We start from the raw sequence: 20,275 nt of genomic DNA on the forward strand, positions 1-20,275 counted from the left end.
CCAGTGTGCATGCAAGGCTAGGACACTGTTATTTCATTTTTTTTTAAATCAACATATCAGACATAGACTGAGCTGAAGAAAATGTATATTTGAGCACAAAACTAGCAGTCAACGAGATCCACCCTCCTGCAGGGGGTTGAGCAGATGATCTGCAAGCCGATGATAAAAAAAAAATTGCCTTTCTCAAAATTTAAAGTACTACATTTTGTTCTGTTGGTGTTGTCTAATTTATTTGTGGGACTAAATCACGCGTTAAAGACCCCCCAGGCTTTTGAAATGAGAAAACTGGCGTCTGAGAACCTCAAGTATTGCTCATTTAACTCGCATTAGAACCAGGATTAGAATCATCTCTAGTCTAGGCACACACCAGCCTTTGCCTACCAGGTATGCTGAGAGAAGCATTATGTGCTACCTTCAGGGAGGAGTCTGGGTCTGATCTTTGCACAGTGTCCCTCCTCCTCCCTTTCTTCCTCCCTTCTTTCTTCTCCACCTTCATTCCCTTTTCCCTTGTTTCTTTCGCATTCCCTTCATTCCCTACTCATTTCCTCTTGTATTTTATTTCCTTCCTCTTTTTTCCTTCCAGGTTTTCCTATCATCCATTTGTACTTCCCAAGAGTTGTTTCCCTTTGAGGATAACCACCTCTTGAACATTCAGCCCACACACTCCATGTCAGCCCACCCCCCCCACACCTATGGTTCTTTCAGAGCTTACAATATGACTGGGGCTTGATTAGTTCATAAATTCTCTCTACTCTGGCTACTGTGATGAGCTAGGAAAATGGAAAAGGACTGAGACTTGGCTAGTCAGAATACATATCAAAATTCTTCTGGATCCAAGAAGAAATCCATACTCTCTTGCTAAGCTTGAAGACCACAAAACTTAAGGGTATGGGAAAGTCTGCTGGAAAGTCAATCAATGGAGGAGAGCAATGTATGGGCACAGACTGCTGAGCTGGCATGGATCTAGTGCTCCCTGACTTCAGCCTTGCCACTGGACTTTCTAGTCACAGAAGCTGATATGTTATTGCTTCTGCCACTTGGAATTCATTCAGCAAGTCCTGCCTGAAAACAAGATTCGAAGACATAAATGTCTGTTTCCCACAGCCCAGGAATAAACCGGGAGGTCAGGACAGAAAAACAACTCATCAAATCTTGACAGGACCCTTTGGCTCGGGTTCAGAAAGCCTGAGGAGCAAGGTCCTGCCGAGGCTCTTTATGAATCCACAACATCGAGCCCTCAGAGGAGCCCCTCATCTTTAATGTAAGGCAGACCGACTTCATTCACTCAGCTTCTACCCAGAGTCAGATGGAGACCCAAATTCAGGCTGAAGACCTTGCATTGGGGATTCCTTTTGTTCAACTTTTCTTCTTTAAAGAAAGAAAGCAAGCTGCACAAAGGCATGGACAATCACGAGTTTTACATGAATTTCTACAGTTTATCAAACTGAGGAACAAGAACTTAAGATGTAGGTAGAAGGGAAGAAAGCTGAAGTCCAACTCAGAAACTTGCCCCAAAGAAATATGGATCTGGGAGGCACAGTGCATGGTGCTTGTATATAAAGAGTTCTTCCCTCTCCTTCTGAGAAAAGCCATCAAATATTTAATACAAATACAGTACTTTAGAGTCAGAAGGGCAAGTTTCAAGCCTGAAATGTTGGCCAGCTTATTGGTAACAGTACAGAAAGAACTTTCAGAACTCCGAACCGTGGTTAGAGAAGAAGTAGAGGAGATGGTGTCACCAATGACTACTCATCAAAGATATTCAGGGATAAGTGCTGGCCTAATGGCTATCATGGTCCACGATGACTTTGGACCACCTTAAACACACATTGGCTGAAATCCAGTGAAGATCCCACACCCTGATTAACACCACATAGGGAGTAACTGTGCTGCAGCTGTGGTCTGTGACTCGCCCTATGACTTACCTGATGTACTCCACAGAGTAGGACTGAATTGGGGCAGTTTCTTCATCGTCTCTGGGTTTCCAAGAGAGAGCCACCTCGGAATCAGAAACCACAAGGACGTGTGGCTTATGGGGTGCTTCAGGAGGCAGGCAGAAATCTAGACAGGATGACAGACACACCTAGACTTGGCCAGCGATGGAGAGGTTGGCTACATCAAAAAGAGGCGCCCATGCTACTACTGAAACATATTTACTTGGTATGGCATCAAAACACAAGCCAAACACTAAAAAGCCCTGATAACTTTTACTATTTCTTTTACTATTGCCTCCCTCCTCCCAGAACCTCTGACTGGCAAACAAACAGCTCAGGGGCTCTGATGTCTCTGTGACCCACGATGTGTACCCCTGAAAATCATTTGCCACACCCCATCTCCTATCAGTGGCTCATCTGCTTCCATGTTGTAATTGGTACTTAACCCCAAGGAAACTGAATACCCATCGTTGCTGCCACTTATTTTCCAACACTTCTGTCTGTGTGCTTTCCCATCACTAGTTGATTTCAGCCGAATTTTACCTTGAGACAAAGTGGTCACAATCCGAGGATAGCTAACCTTCCCTTTGCCAGCCTGGCTGTAAGCAGCTATGCTTATTCGATATGTGGTGCCTGGCTTCAAATCTCCAATCACTTCCTCCTGTCAATAATCAAACAAGAAAAGTGGAAAAATTAGGAGCTCTCCTTGGACACTCTAGACCAGTGGTTTTAAACCTCTGGGGTCGGACGCACCCTCCTCCTCCCCAGAGTCACAAATCAAATACCCTGCATATCAGATATTTACATTATTATTCGTAACAATATCAACATTACAGTTATGAAGTAGCGACGGAATAGTTTTGTGGTTGGGGGCACCACTACATGAGGAACTGTACTGAAGGGTCTCAGTGTTAGGAAGGTTCAGAACCACCGAACTGGACCATTTCTGTAAGGTTTCTATCTTGGGATCTCTGGGTACTTGCTTGGGACAAAGACGGTTTGCTCTATCTAGGTTTTGACCCAGTTACAAAATTTGCACAAAGCCAAACATCACAACGTATTTCTCAAGTCTGGAGGGTTAATCTTCACTAGAATCCACAGGCACCCAGAACCGGAGCTTAACAGCACCTGCTGCCCTCGGGCTGCTGCGGCTCACAAAGGGACTTCTCAGGGATGCTTTTTGGCATGATTTGCAGATTGCCATTTTGAGGGGCCAGCCACACGGCAAACTTGAGTTTTTATTTGTGCCCATAGAATAAAGGATGGGAATGTTGGTTCTCAATTTTTTTTTAATGGATGGAATCACCCGGAAAGCTTTCTAAAGGTAAATTATGGGCTTGATTCCCAGAGTGCCTGATTCTGGAGTCCTGCGTGAGGAATGGCTAAGAATTTGTTGCAGTTCTGACAAGTTCCTAAATGATGCTGATAGTGATGCTGATGCTGCCTGCTCCCTGCTCCCTGAGAACTGCTGGAACTAACAATGGATGCACGTGTGAACTTCCTCACAGAAACACTGAGTGGAAAGCCCACTGAAGAAGATTTGCTCCCTCGGCTCCTGGACGAGGCGTCTCCACAGTGCTAAGTGGGAGGGAGATGCAGCTGTAGTTAATGCTGTGGGAAGGCCCGCTTGGAGCCAACCTGTTCTGGCTGAACCCTGATTTCCCCACCCTTCTCTATCTGTGCTATTCACACTTAACTTGCTGAATCCCAGCTTCTTCAGCAATGGACTTGTACTGCCTTGTATGGTCATAGCATTAGGATCGTGTGTGTACCGTACTGTAGTTGGGACGGAGGTCATGCTCAAGAAGCAGGTTGTGGTACCCACTGTCCGGGATCTGCGATGACTCTCCTCTGCTTACTTAGGTTCGTCATTCACTTCAGGGTTCCAGTTCTTTCCTTCACACCTTTCTGGACCACCTAAACCTGGTGATCACACCTACTGAATATTTTGCTACTAATTTGGTCCTTATATACACATAGCTTGAACATTTCTCATCCAAAATGACAAAAACCAAAGATTTTTTTTCTAACACGAACATGGCATCAAAAGTCAAAAGCTATATATTTGACTTCATGGGACAAGACAGACAAAACCACTTGTGAACTAAGAAAATTGCCTGAAATTATCTTCAAACTGTGAGATTAGGAATAGATGGGACATGAGTGATTTGTGTTTACAGTTGGGTCCTATCTCAACCTTATCTCCTCTCTCTCTCTCTCCTCTCTCTCTCTCTCTCTCTCTCTCTCTCTCTCTCTCACACACACACACACACACACACACNACACACACAGAGAGAGAGAGAGAGAGAGAGAGAGAGAGAGAGAGAGAGAGAGAGAGACCAAAAAATATTTTAAATCTGAAGCTCTGATCCGAAGCATTTGAACAAGGGACAACCAACTTGCACGGCGAACTGTTACTGCTCCTCCAGGTCGTAAACCGTTGAACTGCTTGAGAGCTGGGGCCACGCACATTCTATTTGTATTCACAATATCATTAGATGCTTCAGCTTGACACTGACATCTCCGTCCCCCTCCCTCTCCATCACCCAGTCAGTGATCAGGGTAGCTGATGACACCTTCTTCATCCCACTGGACTCTGTCTATGTTATTTTTATCCCAATAGTCATTTAGATCTAAGCCCTCACAATGAAGACAATAGGCTGATGCTGTCTACCACAAGTACTGACTGTACACCCATACTGCTATGCTAAAGTTACCTTCCTAATCCTCAAATCGGATCCTATCACTTTGCATTTTAAAATCCCCTTAGCACAGCCTATGTGTGTTCCCCCCGTTCATCCTCCTAACATCCTCCATGCCATCGCTCCTCCTGGCATTCTACATTCCGGTCATACCTAACAACTTGGCAGCGATCACACTTTATGCCATTCAATTCCTTGCCTCTGGGCCTTTGAACCTGCTGCTCCTCTCCATGAAATGTCCTTCTCGCTACTCTTGCCTGGCTCACCCTGCCCATCTTTCATGACTCAACTGAGACATTACCTCATTTCTCTACCCCGGCCCTCAGTCTGGTTAGATGCCCCTCCTCTAGGCTTCTTTGGTGTCCTTGGTGAGCCTCAATTTTAACACTGCTCACCTTGTATTGTAATTGCCTGTCATTTGTCACCTTCTCCCAACCCGGTTAAGGACAAGGACGGGATGGAACTTCCTATTCCCCTGGTATTACAGGGCTTAGCACACGATTGCCAGACACACTCCTCATGCTCATGTGGGGTTTCTGATGATGGAATAAGTGAATTTGGGAGAAATGAAAGAAAGAAATCAAGAGCCAGGATGTCCCAGCATAGCAGATTACCTCATCAAGACAAGAGCCTCAACTACTGACCCCTCCATCATGATCAATAGTACCTTCCATGGCTTTAATACATCCTCCTCAAGTTCACGTTCATCAACTAATATAGACCTGAATCCTCAATACAGCAATGCTAGAGATTGAGCCACGTCCCATGTGATTAGATCATGAGGACAGAGCCCTCGGGAATGGATTAATTCCTTTACGTACTGTGGGAGTTGGCTAGTGATTGCAGGAAGAGGCTGGTTATTGAAGGAACTGGCTCTTGATAGTGAGAGCAGGAAGCTCAGAAAGTCAAGGTACATAAGTAGTTTGTTTGAGGTCAACCTGGGCTACAGCTACTCTGTCTCAAAAAAAAAAAACAAAAATAAATACATAAATATTGGAAAGTATAAATTGAGGCGAGCTGGCCCCTCTCACTCTTGCACGTTCTCGGGTTCCTTCACCTTCCACAATGGGACGAGGCCGCAGAAAGCCCTCACCGGATGCTGAGGAGTGTGGCTGTGGTGCTCCTGGACATCCAGCATTCAGAAACATGAGCCAAATAAATTCCTCCTCTTTATAAATTACCCATGATGCTCTGTTCTAGCAGCCCAAAACAAGTTAAGAGAGCAACCATGCTCTGGGCTCTGCAGTCAACAACTCCAAAGTCATGGCTGAGTGTCCTTTGCCCACAACCATGTATGTCCTCAGATCTGACCCCATTCTTCCGTTTCTATCTCAGATTCCCTTGGCTCCTTGTCTGGGCCACTGCTACGGCAGTACAGAAGATGTCTGTTTCTAGTCTTTCCCTTTGCTCCTCTCTCTCTGTCCTACACACACCTTCACAGAGGATTTCTGCTTAACATGAGGTCTGTGTCCACAGTGCCCCTCCTGCTCTGCTTCCTAGAACCCTACCTCTACCTTCTATCCCAGGGTTTAGGTCAAGTTGAAAGGTGCAGAGTCTAGAGCGAGTGTGTGGGTCCAAAACCTAGGTTTTGCTCTTCTCCCAACTGACACTCCCGGCTTGTCCCACTGAGCAGAAATACTTTCACACCAAGTGAATGCTCTACAGGCTTTTGTTGTGGAAACCTTTTCTCCTGGAAGTCCCCACAGTATATGAAAATGGCGTAAAATTATATCATTTCATAGATTGTTCTTGATTTTGCTAGGAGTTGATACCAAATCTCACTATCATTAATTACCATTGGTGGGCGTTTTATTTGTTCTTTGTGTTTGTCTTTGAGCATGTACCCTTATTTAATTCAATTTTCTCGGAACATATACTATTAAGTGACAAAGTACTGATTCAAGCCTGCCTCACTATGACTCTAAAACCCGAGTTCTAATGGAATCGTATCTATACTGAAAATATTTTGTGGTGCTTATTATTTATTCACTTATTATTATTTATTTATTATTATTTAAATAACAAATACTTACAAACACTGAAATCTAGGTTACTAATTTAACTATGAACATGAATGTTCATAGATCAGAAATGTGAGTGTATCAGAAATAAAAACCTAGAAAAATTCTATTTGTCGAAGCAGCATATATGCATTGGCAAGGACTCAAACGGCTCATTAGACATGGTAGGGGAGTGACAGGGGGCCACTGTTTCATGCTAACCAGGTGGCCTAATTGGTAGAGGTCGAGTAGTGAGAAGTTGGGGCCTGTGAAGAAAGAACTGGAGTAATTTACTGCCATTTCTTTTGCTGACACTTCTCCCAGACAGAATGTCTCAGAATTTTGTGGCATCATTAGTAAAATACCAGACAATTCTACAAATCTTTCTAGGCCTATCCTTGGATATCCTGTAATCGCTACTCTAGCCTTTCATGGAACTGGAGAAAAATGTTTAATATGTTGTTCTTTAAATAAAAAAGGTTTTTCCTCTGTTCTGTTGCTTCGTCAAAGTCTGAAAACAAGCCGAGTCGTTCCTCTCTCTTGCACTTCATTTGCACTGAAGACGCTTTCTGGGAGAAGCCAGAGTGAACCCAGCAGTCTCCCTCCCTCCCTTTCCACTTCTTTGTGTGATTTTTGCAGTGGTGGGTGCTGCAAGACAACCCTGATTCATATTTGTCTATTCTTTTCTGGAATGCAAAAAAAAAATCACTTCCTAAAGTTGGATCCTTTGTCCATACAACACCAAGACCATCTGTCAATGAACGTGTCCACCAGCACACATGTGTAGGAGATTTTAAAAGGCAGGCCATTTATTTCACTGAGCTCAGGGAGAAAGTTCGAGTAACTGAACTAAGATATCTCTTCCCTGAGACTCTTGCCCTCTTCGTGAACTGCCACGGCATCACACTTGCGTCTCATGACTGGTTTAGCCAAATATTTTTATGCAGTATTTTGGAATCTGTAAGATCTGGGCACACTACTGCATTCTTCAACCCATCCAATAGCTTTGAGAGGTCATTGTTATGATCCACATGTTTATAGATTTTGAAACTAGATCAATAACCACACCACTATCCCAAGCAACAGTGACTCTAACTTCCATTATAAAACATCCTATCACTTAGTCTTTCCAATCTCCTCTTCCAGACATAGCACGCTAATATCAAAGGTTAGTCTCTGTTTGTCCAAAGTTCAATGCCCTTCAGTGTCCTAAGACTCCCTCCATTTACAATTTGATCTTAGGACTCTCCCTCTTCATATCATTCACTCCTCATTCATAATAGAATCTCCTATTGTTGCAGTTAGCAACTTCAGACCATGGAGATGAGGGAACAAAAGGCTGGGAGGGCCGTGGGGTGGAAGGCAGGATAGAGAGAGCTCATTGAAGCCACCTGCACAATCATGAATCCCCAGGAATCTAATGCCTGCACACACAGTGAGACAGAGATAGAGAGTGAGGAAGAGAGAAAAAGAGACAGAGAGACCATGTGTAGATGAAAACATTCTTAAAAAGGGAAATGATCAATGGGATGGAAGAGAACCTGGGGCTACAATCCCCCTGGTGTGGAATCTCTCCTGAGCACTAAAAGAGAGTTTATACTCTTGGTGTTTTCCCTCTAAGATGCACAGGCATTTTTCGACATGCCCTCTATTGACCAATGTAGCTGCAGTCAGGAAACATGGTTCATCTATCCATGTACTGTCAAAGAGATTCTGATGAGCTCGGTGACCTTGCTGAAGGTCACATCTGCTCACCTGGGAGAGTGGGAACTAGAAACAAACCCTATAATGCCTAAGTGTTCTCTCTCTAACTTTATATATGACCTGAAAAAAAAAACAATGTTCTCTCTCAGGCAGACCAGTAGAGTCCAAAGAACTGCCCCGAGCCTCTAGGTAAGCAACACAAACAACTAAGATAGCAGAAGAAACCAGACCTTCCTATTTCTGTTTTATCTCTTCTGTTAAGATTCTGTGGGATTTTATAATGTACATAATATATTAGTATAGTCCTACATGTATAATTTATAAATACATAAATATACATATACTGGTGTGTGCTCAAACACTTAACTGATGATGCATGATCAGAATGTAAAAAATTCACCAGTCTAACCATTTTCTGGCTCTAATTCTCAAAAATATTGTCAAGTTTTCATAGCTTGATTTCATTATTTTATTTTCCCAAGTGGAGCTGCAAGTCATCTTTCTAGAGTGGACACAAAAGGCTAACCAAATCAGAAGCTTATAGAAGCTTCTATCAAGCAATCTCTAGGGATTCCACATTGCCATCCAGGTTACATTGGTCAAATTATCTGTTGCTTTGTTTCTCCCCTTTCAGTGCATCGTTTCAATCCGACTAGCTATGTGTCAACCTAGTTCCCTACCTAAAATTCAAGCTGGAAAATCAAGTCAATTTTCTTTTTGGCCATGGGGCCTATGTTACTATAAGGATACTCTGGGGAAGTTAAAGTAAGGATGAAAGAGGTTTAGGGCTGGGGGGCTTTCCCAGTATGCTGTTCACGGGTTTAAATATTTTCTCCTTTTCAATCAGCTTCCCGTAATCTTAGAGCAGAGTTCAAATGACTTCAGCCCTTTAGCCTTTCTTTGCCATGTTAGATAACACACCAGGAATAAAGACGCTAATGTCCTTCTTAGATGGTCACAACTCCACTTGCTAACCCTGGGACTAGTTATCTACGGTGGGCCTTATGTAAGACGACGGGATGTAGAGAATTCAACAAGTTGGTAAAGAGAACTCCCTTTCCCCGATCCTGGGCTGTGGTTGGACTTCAGTCTCCTGAAGACGTAAAAGTTGCCTGATGATCAAGGTCCCTGAAGAGAGAGAAAGAAGGGAAGGTACAAGAGATCTAAAGAGGAAGAGAAAAGTTGCAGGGCTAAATGCAACCCACAGGGCGCTAGCCTCCGCCCACAGGCGTGGCAGAGGCAAATACACTCCTTTCTTTGCCATGTGAACTATATTAAACCCTTCCTAGGTCTCAATCTGTGCAGCAGTTCAGCCATGGCCTCGTTTAGTTCTCGCCACAGCTGTATGCTATAGGTTGATAAAGCACAGAGGTCCCAAATTCTCTCCTTTCAGGCACACATAATTTCTCAGAAACAGTCTGTAGCATCTCTGGAACAAAAGAAACACACCAGAGCCCATTTACTAAGGAATTATATCCAAACTCCTTAACATTGATTCGCAGAGATGTTGCTGTTTTCCTTGAAAGTCTATGATTGTGTGTGTGTGTGATATATATGTGGTGGCATGCATGCCATGGTACACGCATGAAGGACGGAAGGCAGCTTTGTGAGGTCAGTTCTCTCTTTCCACCTTCATGTGTTTGGGGAAACAAACTCGGGCCACCAGGTTGTGCAGGAACTTCTTTTCATCCATCAGGCCTTCTTGCCAGCCCTAAAGTTTCAAAACATCACAGCTTTGTTGAAACCTCTGGGGCTGTCTGACACACCGCTTGGGAACCATACGTACTATCTGAGGCCAAGAGGAGAATTAGAATCCTTATTTTATTGGCGGGAGACTGAAACTCGGAAAGATTGCCCAGTTGGTTTGCGGCAGCCCAGGAATCTGAGCTCGTGGAGAGCCATCCTGCAAGCCTTCCTACTCTGTCCTCCTGGCTTACTGTCTTTCCACAGAGTCTCTAATTCCACTCGAGTACCGTGTACTGGACAAGTGTCCTCACCCACACCCAAACATAAGGCACCTGGCCATATGTGCACACACACACATGCCCATCCTTAAGGTCCAAACCAGTTCCTCCCACTGGGAGGGTATTCCTTTGAATCCAACTTTTTAGAAAGTTCTGTTTCAAATTTCAACCCCAAGTTTTATCTCTTGACTTCTTGTGTCAATATTTATCTTTTCCTTTTAAATCCTGTCTTTTAAATATCAGGTCAATGGCATTTGGTATTATACTGTTCTCTAACTGCTTTATCAGGGTAAATATAAGTCTTGTTTCTTTTTGTTTTGTTTTGTATATTGGGGTTTGAATGCTGGGCCTCTCCCATGCTAGTAAAGTACTTTATCATTGAGTTTTTACCTCCATCTCATTTTTTCCTTTTACGTTTTCCATTCTTGTTCTTTCTTCTTTCTTTTTGGCCTTAATAAGTAACTTACAGTGTATCCTTGAACTCACTCTGTAGCCCAATAGTCCTTAAACCGACATTCTCCTGCCTCAGCCTCCTATGTAGCTGGAATTACATGCCATCCGGATGGACTGAATTTTTCTAAGACTGAATGCCATCCCCAAACAGCAACTGCATGTTATTTTGCAGTGGACACACCAAAGCCATTATACCAGTTGTTACTGGAATATTAGAAATTGACAGGACACCCTAATGCCTGGATGTAAATAACAGGGGGTGAATAGTCAACATCAGAGCATTGGGCATGGCATCTAATATCGTTATGAGATTTTTAAGTCAGAGTTCTGTTTGCTCTCACTACAGTCCGATTATTGCATTCCTTCCATGTGACACAAAACATAGACAAAGTCACTTTGGCCAACAGTCTACCTGCAAATGGGAGGGGCAGGCCCAGAAGCCCTGTGCCTCACCTCGTGGTCTTCTTGTTTACACCTGCCTTAACTTGGTCTCACCGAGTCGCAGGCACAGCCCAGGTCCCCTGTGCTGAGCAGACTCTTGGTTTCAAAGCTCCACGTGGTCAGTACCTTGACCGTGTTTTCAGGTAGAACTGTGACCCTTGCGTGATAGGAGAATGTGGAGATACAGCTGGGGAAAAAGCCCACTCTTTGGCTGGATCAATGGGCTTATGGAAAGTTCCAGATGATTTCCTAAATGAAGCTAACCCAAATGAATGCTGTCCCCAAACAGGGACTGCATGTTACCTTGTGGTGAACATATAGAAGCCACGATGCCAGTTGTTACATCAGCAAGATGCTGGAACTAGAAACTGGCAGAATTAGGCAGAACTTTAGAATCTTTCAACTTAGGACAGAGACAACTATAGACTGAGCCTGAGGGCTTCAGAGGCTGACAAGTTTAAGGCTGAAGGATGACAGGGAGAGGCAAGCAAGGTGAAATACATAGCTAGTCCGTATAGGCTGTGAGAGCTTGTGTAAAGACAAGTCAGGTCTGTGGCTTGTGGCTTAGACCTCTGCCCAAGGTGTGCGGAGATGCTGATTCTTCCTAATATATGATTTGGGGGAGTTACTTCATCTTTCTGTTTCAGCATTCCTGTCAGCAGAATGAGGTCATGGAAGAGTTGTGAAGATTAAACAGAAAAACAAACATAAAGCAGGAGGGACGGTGCTCGGCGGTGACAGACACTTAATAAGTAATAGCGGCTTATCGAAGATGACAAATAGGTTCCGGGCTGTGCTGAACTCAGCAGGCACTTATTAAATGGCAGTGACAGACAGTGCCACCACCACCATCATGACAGTGTTGTTTTGTCAAAGCCGGTGTCCTGCTTTATGGAGCTGTTCCGAAGCGCCAGCCTTCAGATTAAGGGGCAAACAGGAAACAAACCAGAAAAAGTCAAAAGCAAAAAAGTTCACCCTGAGAGATCCTGACAGGAAACAGGAGGAGCCAACATATGGTGCGGGGCTGAAAAAAAAATAAAATAAACAACGCACCATGTGAATATACATTTCAGATTACATCTCATTTTCTTCTGCATCATGTCTCCAGCCAGTTGGGAACACACAGATGTGCCATGTTTATTTGTAAAGTTTTATTGAGATTACAAAAATGTCAGCCTTGAATGTTATGAAGAAGAGAATAGTGGAGGGTTGTGAGGGGCGGTCGGGTGGCTGATTTCACTGAGGGAAGAAGTGGAATGTGTCTGGGATGGACCCTTTCCTCAAATGCCTGCCTTTCTGGAAAGGAGATACCATGCTACTGAAGCAGTGCACACAGAAAACACTTGAGAATGCCAACAGAAACCTTTGTTATTATATTTGGAAGTATATGCAGCAAGCCATTTCCCCAAGGCCCCAAACACCCCAGTGACTACATGGAATACTCACAATGATTACGGTATCCTGGCTAACAGGTATATCATGTGACTGCTCTTGGAGGGACTTGTCTGAACCAACCTCGGAGACAAACACCTTGAAAAGAAGGAGAAACCCTGGTGAGAACAGAGATAACATTTCCCTAAGATCAAAGGTTCATAAACAGAAATGTGGGGGTATTGAGGTATGTCCCCTTGCCCCAGAAGTACTAAGTTTCTGGGAATAAAGGGTAGTTTCTGGAAGGGTCATAAGCTTGCTCAGGCATGGAGAAAGACTCCTACAGTGAGGAAGGATGGGTAGAGTTGGACTCAGCTCATCCCTCTTCCCCCAAAATATAACCTTCATGCGGCACTCATTTCCCATGCTTGTAGATGAGTCCTTGTCTTTGCTCATTTTGTGTCAACTTGACAAAAGACAGCAGTAATTTCAGCAAGGTGAACCTCCACTGAAAAAATACCCCTGCAAGATTGACCCCTGGGCAAGCCTGTGCATCTTCCTTTTTGACAATTGCTGTGGGTAGGCCCTGTTCACTCAGGGTGGTGGTTATGGGTACTGGAAGAAAGCAGGTTGAGCAAGCCAGTAAGTAGCACTCTTCCACGGTCCCTACTTCAGTTTCCATCTCCAGGTTCCTGCCCGGCTGAGCCCCCACCCTGATTCCCCTCAGTGATGGAGGGTGACCCGAAAGTTGCAAGATGGAATAAACCCTTTCCTCCTCAAGTTGCATTTGGTCACGGTGTTTTATTGCTTAGACAGTCTCAAGAATAGATCGCCACTTGAAGACCAGAAGGCGTGGACCGCGAACAACAGTCTCTCTTCTTTAATGCAACAAAGACTGAAAGGGGTTGGTGGAACTCGAGTGAAATAAGCCGCTTTCTCTCCATCCCAGAGGAAATGCTCAACCCCAGGGGCAGGGCTTCGTGGGCTTGAGGTGGCCAGCTCTCCTGGTGTCACCAAGATTTCAGAAGCCTGAAACGTCCTGATTTCTAGAGCCACCCCGTCTCTAAAATCACTCTTCAGAGAAAAACGTTTGGGGGGGCCTGTAGTAGTCCAACCTAGGTTGTAGTCTTTGGTGGAAGAGCCACAGTGGCTGATCACTCCCCGGCTTCACCTGTGTGCCCCTTTAACTCGGAGCCTCGCCCTGACTCCCTATGATGTCCTCTGCTTCTGCATTACTATCGAAAGTTGATGGCAGGCAATTGGCAGCAGAAACTTTGCGTTCTTCTTGCTTCGTTTTCCTTTGCTAAATAGCAAAGACTGGGAAGGTCCCAGTGTGTGAATGGTGGTACCAGCTCACAGAGGGGAGTGACGCAGCTATTAACACGAGAGGATCTAACACAAGAGGGCCACACACAGGGTGAATATTTATCATACAGAAACCAGACTCCGGGTCGCTTCAAAACCTGAAGCATTTGGAGTGCTGTCATGACACCAAAACATAACAAAGTAAAATTTCACACCTGACTTCATGTGATGAGTGAAAACTTAGATGCACTAAAATTATATAAAATCGTCTCCTGCTATATGTGTATAAGGTGCATACAAACTATCATTAGATTGGGGCTTTAGCTTTGGATCCTAGCCTCAAGATATCTAAGTATAGATTAAGCAGATCCTCTGAAATCTGTCTGGAAAAAAAAGTCACCAGTGTAAAAATATTTCTGGTCCCAAGCAGATAAGGGATATGCAACCTGTTCAGAAGGTACAAACATAGTGAAAATGGGCTCTCGCTCTCTCTCTCTCTACACACACACACACACACACAGCAGAATCCACCTTGCTCCTGTACTCACCGTGTACCCAGTGATGTCACGGCCAGAATACTTTGGTTTTGTCCACTGGAGGGTGAAAGCTGTGCAGTTCAAGATTCCCATCTTGATCTCAGCAGGAGGCTCCAACTTGTCTGCTTCAGACAAAAGAGATGGTGTTAGAAGCTCACTGTAGCCCATCTTCAGTGTTGTTTATACAAGATTTGAGTGTGTACTGACAGACAAAGATCACAGTTCAGGAAAATGAAACACTGTCTGATATACCACATCTGTCTCAGACAATCTCACTAGAATTAGATTCCTGACTCCCAACCCACTGCTGATAAAGTGGCCTGATAACTTTGATCCATCCTATAACTTGAGGTCATTAGAGATCAGCAAAGTGATATTTACAGTTCTTAGTGGGATGGGCCAAACTCTATGGCTTTCTCTTGAGAACTGAAAAGGTTTTAATAAGATGGTCAGTTTTTAATCTACTTATAACAATTTGTTGTGTGTGCGTGTTACATACATGTAGCTGCTTATATAGCTGATATAGTCTTATGTGCTGTGGGATAATACTCTTGTAAACTGTAAAGGTTTGTCATTCATATTAGTTTAATAAAACGCTGATTGGCCAATAGCCAGGCAGGAAGTATAGGCAGGGAGACTAGACTAAGCAAATTCTAGGAAGAAGAAAGGCAGAGAGGCAGTCATCAGCTAGATGGAGAAGAAGCAAGATGAGAATGCCTTACTGAGAAAAGATAACAAACCATGTGGTTAAACACAGATATGAATTATGGGTTGATTTAAGTTGTAAGAGGTAGTTAATAGTAAGTCTGAGTTAATGAGCCAAGCAGTTTATAGTCAATATAAGCCTCTGTGTGTTTCTTTGGGACTGAACAGCTGCAAGACTGGGCAGGACAGAAACTTCTGTCTACACTTATGGGTTGTTTTGAAAATACGTTCTGTAAAGTTCAGTTTTAATTATCATCTTAACACAATCTAGAATCACCTGAGGGTCTCAATGGAGGATTGTCTAGACTGGGTTGACCTGTGTGCATGTTTATCATTCATTATCTTAATGATGTTAATTGAAGTGTGAAGGTTCATTCTTTATGAGTAGCACTACTCTGTGAGTTTGGATCCTGAACCTTGTGGGAGTAGAGAAAAAGATGGCTAGAGAGATGGCAAGAGTGTCAGGAGCACTCTGCTCGGACAGAGGACCTGGGTTCAGTTATTGGCACCCAAATAGCAGTTCACAATTACCTGTAACTCCAGTTAATGGGGATTCAATGCCCTCTCTGGCTTCACGGAATACTGTAAGCATGTGGTGCACATATATTCATGCAGGCAAACACTCATATACATCTTAATAGATAGATAGATGGACAGATGGAGAGACAGACAGACAGAAAGGTAAATGTTGAAGAGTGGAGAGAGCAAGTGAGCAAAAGCATGCATACATTCAAAACCCTCTGTTGTTGGACTGTGAATGTGATGTGACTTGCCTGCAATAATGGACTTACCCTTTCCCTGACTTACCTGCAATAATGGAATGTAACCTGGAACTATAACCTAAATAAACCCTTTCTCCTCTAAATTGCATTTGCCATGGTGTTTACCACAGCAACAGAAAAAGAATCTAGGGTGCTATTTTTCTTAAACAATTTTATGACCATAAATAAGATATTTTATACTTCTAAAACTACATTTAAAAGTTGTCAAAATTTAGAGAACGCACACATGTACACAATTCCATCATTCAGAAATAAGTCTGGCTAGCATTTTAGTAGACCTCTATTGGTCATATGCAATTGAAAAAATTATTCTATATGTGCATGATACATATAATTTTAGTTATGTATCATTTTGTTTATAATTTAGTGATTATGTATTTATACATTCATAATTTTATATTACATTTACTTAATTTACTATCATTAAAATCATTATTTTTAATGACTGTAAATGCTCCCATACTATACTTGTTTTATAATAAGCAGTATTTTTCATTCCATTACCATTAGGCACTTTATTTCCCATAATTGAGCATTTTAAATAACATTCCATGAGGGCAGAAACCAGTTCTTTCCTATTCAGCACACAGAGTAGGAAATAAACAGAGCTCAGCCAACATCCCTCAAGTGAACGAATGTTCTAAAGTCTGACTCTCCTTGCTGACTATGGTGGGGCACACCTTTAATGCCAGCACTCAGAAAGGAGAGGCAGGTGGATCTCTGTGAGTTCGAGACCAGCCTGGTCTACAGAGCTAGTTCCAGACCAGTCAAGGCTACAGAGCGAGACCCCGTCTTAATTTTTTTTTTTAATTTTATTTTTCGAGTGTGTCCAGATGTTATTTTTCTTTTAATTACTGCTTAGAATTCTGTAGCTTTATCAGTTAGATATTTGCAACTTACAGAGATCTAATGTGTCCATTTAAACGGGCCAATTTCTTACTTCTAGGGCTGTTCACCAATGTTCTTATCTCCCCCCTTAACTAAGACTTTTTTTTTTACTTGAGTTATATTAGTAGCTTTGAAAAACTGAGGAAACTGCTCAGTTAATCTCATGTATAATACTGTTAATTCAATATTACATACAGGTTTTTAAAATGTCTTTAGACATCTGTCACCTTGTTATTCTCATTCTTTCTTAAGTAGTTAATTGCTTTACGGATGTTTCCAATAACAGAACTCAAGGTTTTCAGACAAGCTAATTGATGGAACCTTGTTTCACTTAGCAGGAACTAGGAGGCCTGGAGGCAGCGATACCTACATTCAGGAGCTTATCCTCTCCATATTGCTGTAAATATTACACTTCTATGGAAAACCTGAGGCTTCCTTCACCTCTTTGGCAGTTCTGTGATCAATCCCAGAGCCTTGGATATCCAAGGGAAATGCAAGATCACAAAGTGGCAGCCCAGGTTCTAAAACCCAAGTGATGGATTGGGCACGATGGCCCACGACCTTCATCCCAGCACTAGGGAGAGAGAAGCCGGCTAGTCTGTGAGTTCAAAGACAGACGAGTCAACGGAATGAGTTCCAGGCCAGCTGGAATTCCATAGTGAGGCCCTGTCTCGTAAAATAACAACAACAACAAAACAAAACAAACCTTTGTAAAATTAATTTTTAAGTTAAATATTTTATACTTTTTGGAGATTTTTCTTTGTGTATTTCATTTTTTAATTGAGTTATTTTTTTCTCATTGTTTTATAAGAAGTTTTGATAAGATCTTAGCCATTAAATCAACTATATTTTCTTACTATAATTTTATTATTGGGTCTGACTGTAAAATTGCCACTACAGGCCAGATTCACGGCTGCGTTAAAAGATCTATGCTTAACAACCTAAAAGGTGGCCGGAAATAAGGACAATGATAGCGGAAATGGTTTAACAGTTCCTTCAGGAAATATTAAGACAACCAACAGGATAGTTACATCTGTATTCATAGGAATAGGACTTCTTGCTATGCACTGAGAAAAGTTAAAACTGACTGAGGCAGCAAGCTTGCTTAGATTAGGAAAAGAAAGTCAGTCATCATATTTCGTGTATGTCTGTAATGGTTCAGTTCCTAAATTAGAAAACACCCTAAAATTTTTAAGAATAACGTCCTCCAGGATTCCTGCTTCATGGCCGAGTCTTCCAGAAGTTCCGTAGAAGAAAGGCTTTAATAAGTTTTGCCAAAATAAATGGGACAGTTTATCAGATTTTCTGCTTCACTGAATAATCTGCCAGATACTCTAGGAATGTAGGCTGAAGGTATATGCCCCAATGTTGCAGAAAATCTTTGGGTGACTGTCCAGGCAGTCAGATATCTCTGTCATTTCTAGAGTTTTGGAAGTTGTTTATAATGTACTTCCTATTTACATAGGTAATATGTAGATAGATAGATAGATAGATAGATAGATAGATAGATAGATAGATAGATAGACAGAGATTCAGACAGACAGATAGTAGAAAGAAAGAGAGGGGAAAGGAATGAGGTCAGAATTCTACTCTGCAGCAGAGAATCAGAACCAAGAAGCCTTTACTCTCCCACTGCCAGTACTGGTACCGTAGCTGCTTCTCCATCCAAGAGAGTAAAGGACACTTGAATGACCAGTTCACATATTCTAGTGACCTGGCCTGGCTGCAAAAACAGCAGTAGGAAAATGGCCTCTGGCCCTTTCTTGTTCTCTATGCTTTCCGAGAGCATCTTTGATTGGTAGAACTTAGTTTATACCCAGAATGGCGACTTGAGAGGAGGTGTGTGTGTGTGTGTGTGTGTGTGTGGGATGTCATTTGTTTGTTTCCAAGCCTTTGTGTTACAGTAACAGCTCCTATACAGAAAGTGAAACGAATAGGGAAAATGTCAACCTACAGCACCCATCTTGGTATCATAGAAACATAAATTCCAGCAATATGTCCTTTTCACTGTCATATATTCTGGATAGAATTTACATCAAATATTGCTGGGCATTGGTATGACTCATATTTCATTGTCCTTTTCACTCATTTCTCTGTTCTTTCTACAGCTCTATCAAAATTGAGCCTCCTAAACGTACAAGGGACTGGTAGCCAGTGAGGTCACAGGAAGCATAAAATGATGTGAGCCCACAAACAAGTTAACAAAACACTGCAGTTGGGTTTAGGGACCCTTACTGTTGGGGAACATGTAGGAATTTTGTTGCACACAGCAAACACATGCCAGGTTCTGTCTGGTTTGTAAGAATTAGGCAGACAAAATGGGAGTGAAGGAAGGTGTCCTAGACAGAAAAAGCAACATTTACTTTCTCCTACAGTCACAGGAAGAATGTTTCCAGCACATACCCTCCAGTCTGGGATCAACAGCTGAGCACGCCTGGGAGTGAGGGGAGGAAGGGATCAGACTGGCTACGGGGAACCTGCCTAGGGCCACAGAGAAAACACAATGTACGTCTCCCAAAATGACCTTTTCGTGCTGCCTACGAGGTAGGAATGTGCGTGAAAGGCAACCAGGTCAGACACCCAGACCAAATACCGAAAATATTCCTGAAGAGCTTGTGACACCTGGGAAATCAAACTATAGAACGTACTTGGATTTCCAAATCCTATTTAATTTTTGGTAGAGGAAATTTCTAAGCTTCAAAGAAGCTAGAAAAAAAAATCAAAAGAAAACTAGCTGATTCTCAATCATGAAACTTTCACGATGCATTTCAAACATTACAAAAGGAAAGTTCAGACCAGGAGATTGAGGGGTAAGTAATTGCTGCTAAATGGCAGGCCATGGGATATCTTTATTATGAAAACTCATAAATATTGATGAAAAAACATACTGAAACCTTAATAAATAAGATATGAAGAGAAAACTCAAACAAGAAGTATAGCCAGTAAACACTCACAGGGAAATATTCAAATTTGTGAGTTATGAAAGAAACGATTTTTAAGAACTGAAATGTTGGCTCTGTCTATTAAAATGAGCTGAGGTGTTTAAGTGACAGCGTGAGTATGTGCTTCCTCCCAGTAATCAGGTATGGCAGTGCAAATGAGCACGCGGGCATGATGGGAGACCGTTTGGCAACACCAGTGGTCCCACAGCCATGACTCTGTCCTGTCTTTTGGCTCCTTTTGAGCCCGTCTGAGGGAGAAAGTCTTAAAACAAGAGAAGGCCTCCCCAGCAAAATACTTTACACAGCACCTCTCAGGGTACAGAGACCCCATAAGTAAGGATCTACATGGCAGAAACAGGACACAACTAGATGACATCGTCCAGATGGACTGTGGACAAACACGCGCATGGGATTGCATCAAACACATGTGCCATCTTGGACTGGCTTTTCAAACAGAAAAAAGACGTTAGTGAGAAACTCGTAAATCCAGATAAAGTCTGTGGCTTCCTTGATGGAATTATGCTTTTGCTAAATGAAATTTGACAAAA

At 42.7% G+C, this 20,275-nt stretch overlaps 1 protein-coding gene across 3 annotated transcripts in view; it reads right to left on the reverse strand.

The window, feature by feature from the left end:
• Positions 1-20,275, reverse strand: part of Egflam (EGF like, fibronectin type III and laminin G domains) — a 162,847-nt gene that overhangs the window by 80,801 nt on the left and 61,771 nt on the right. For 2 of the 3 annotated variants that reach the window (XM_050139062.1, XM_050139064.1), the window contains exons 2-5: positions 14,423-14,535; positions 12,645-12,728; positions 2,478-2,595; positions 1,926-2,061 (exon numbers count right to left, since the gene is read on the reverse strand). In XM_050139062.1, coding sequence (XP_049995019.1) covers positions 1,926-2,061; positions 2,478-2,595; positions 12,645-12,728; positions 14,423-14,535 — 451 coding nt within the window. The remainder of the gene's footprint in view (positions 1-1,925; positions 2,062-2,477; positions 2,596-12,644; positions 12,729-14,422; positions 14,536-20,275) is intronic. The other variant, XM_050139063.1, reaches the window with a different exon arrangement.

The sequence above is a fragment of the Alexandromys fortis genome, unplaced genomic scaffold (genome assembly GCF_014885135.2).
Source record: "Alexandromys fortis isolate MF-2015 unplaced genomic scaffold, M_Fortis_MF-2015_v1.1 scaffold_37, whole genome shotgun sequence".
In the NCBI taxonomy this organism is placed as follows: Eukaryota; Metazoa; Chordata; class Mammalia; order Rodentia; family Cricetidae; genus Alexandromys; species Alexandromys fortis.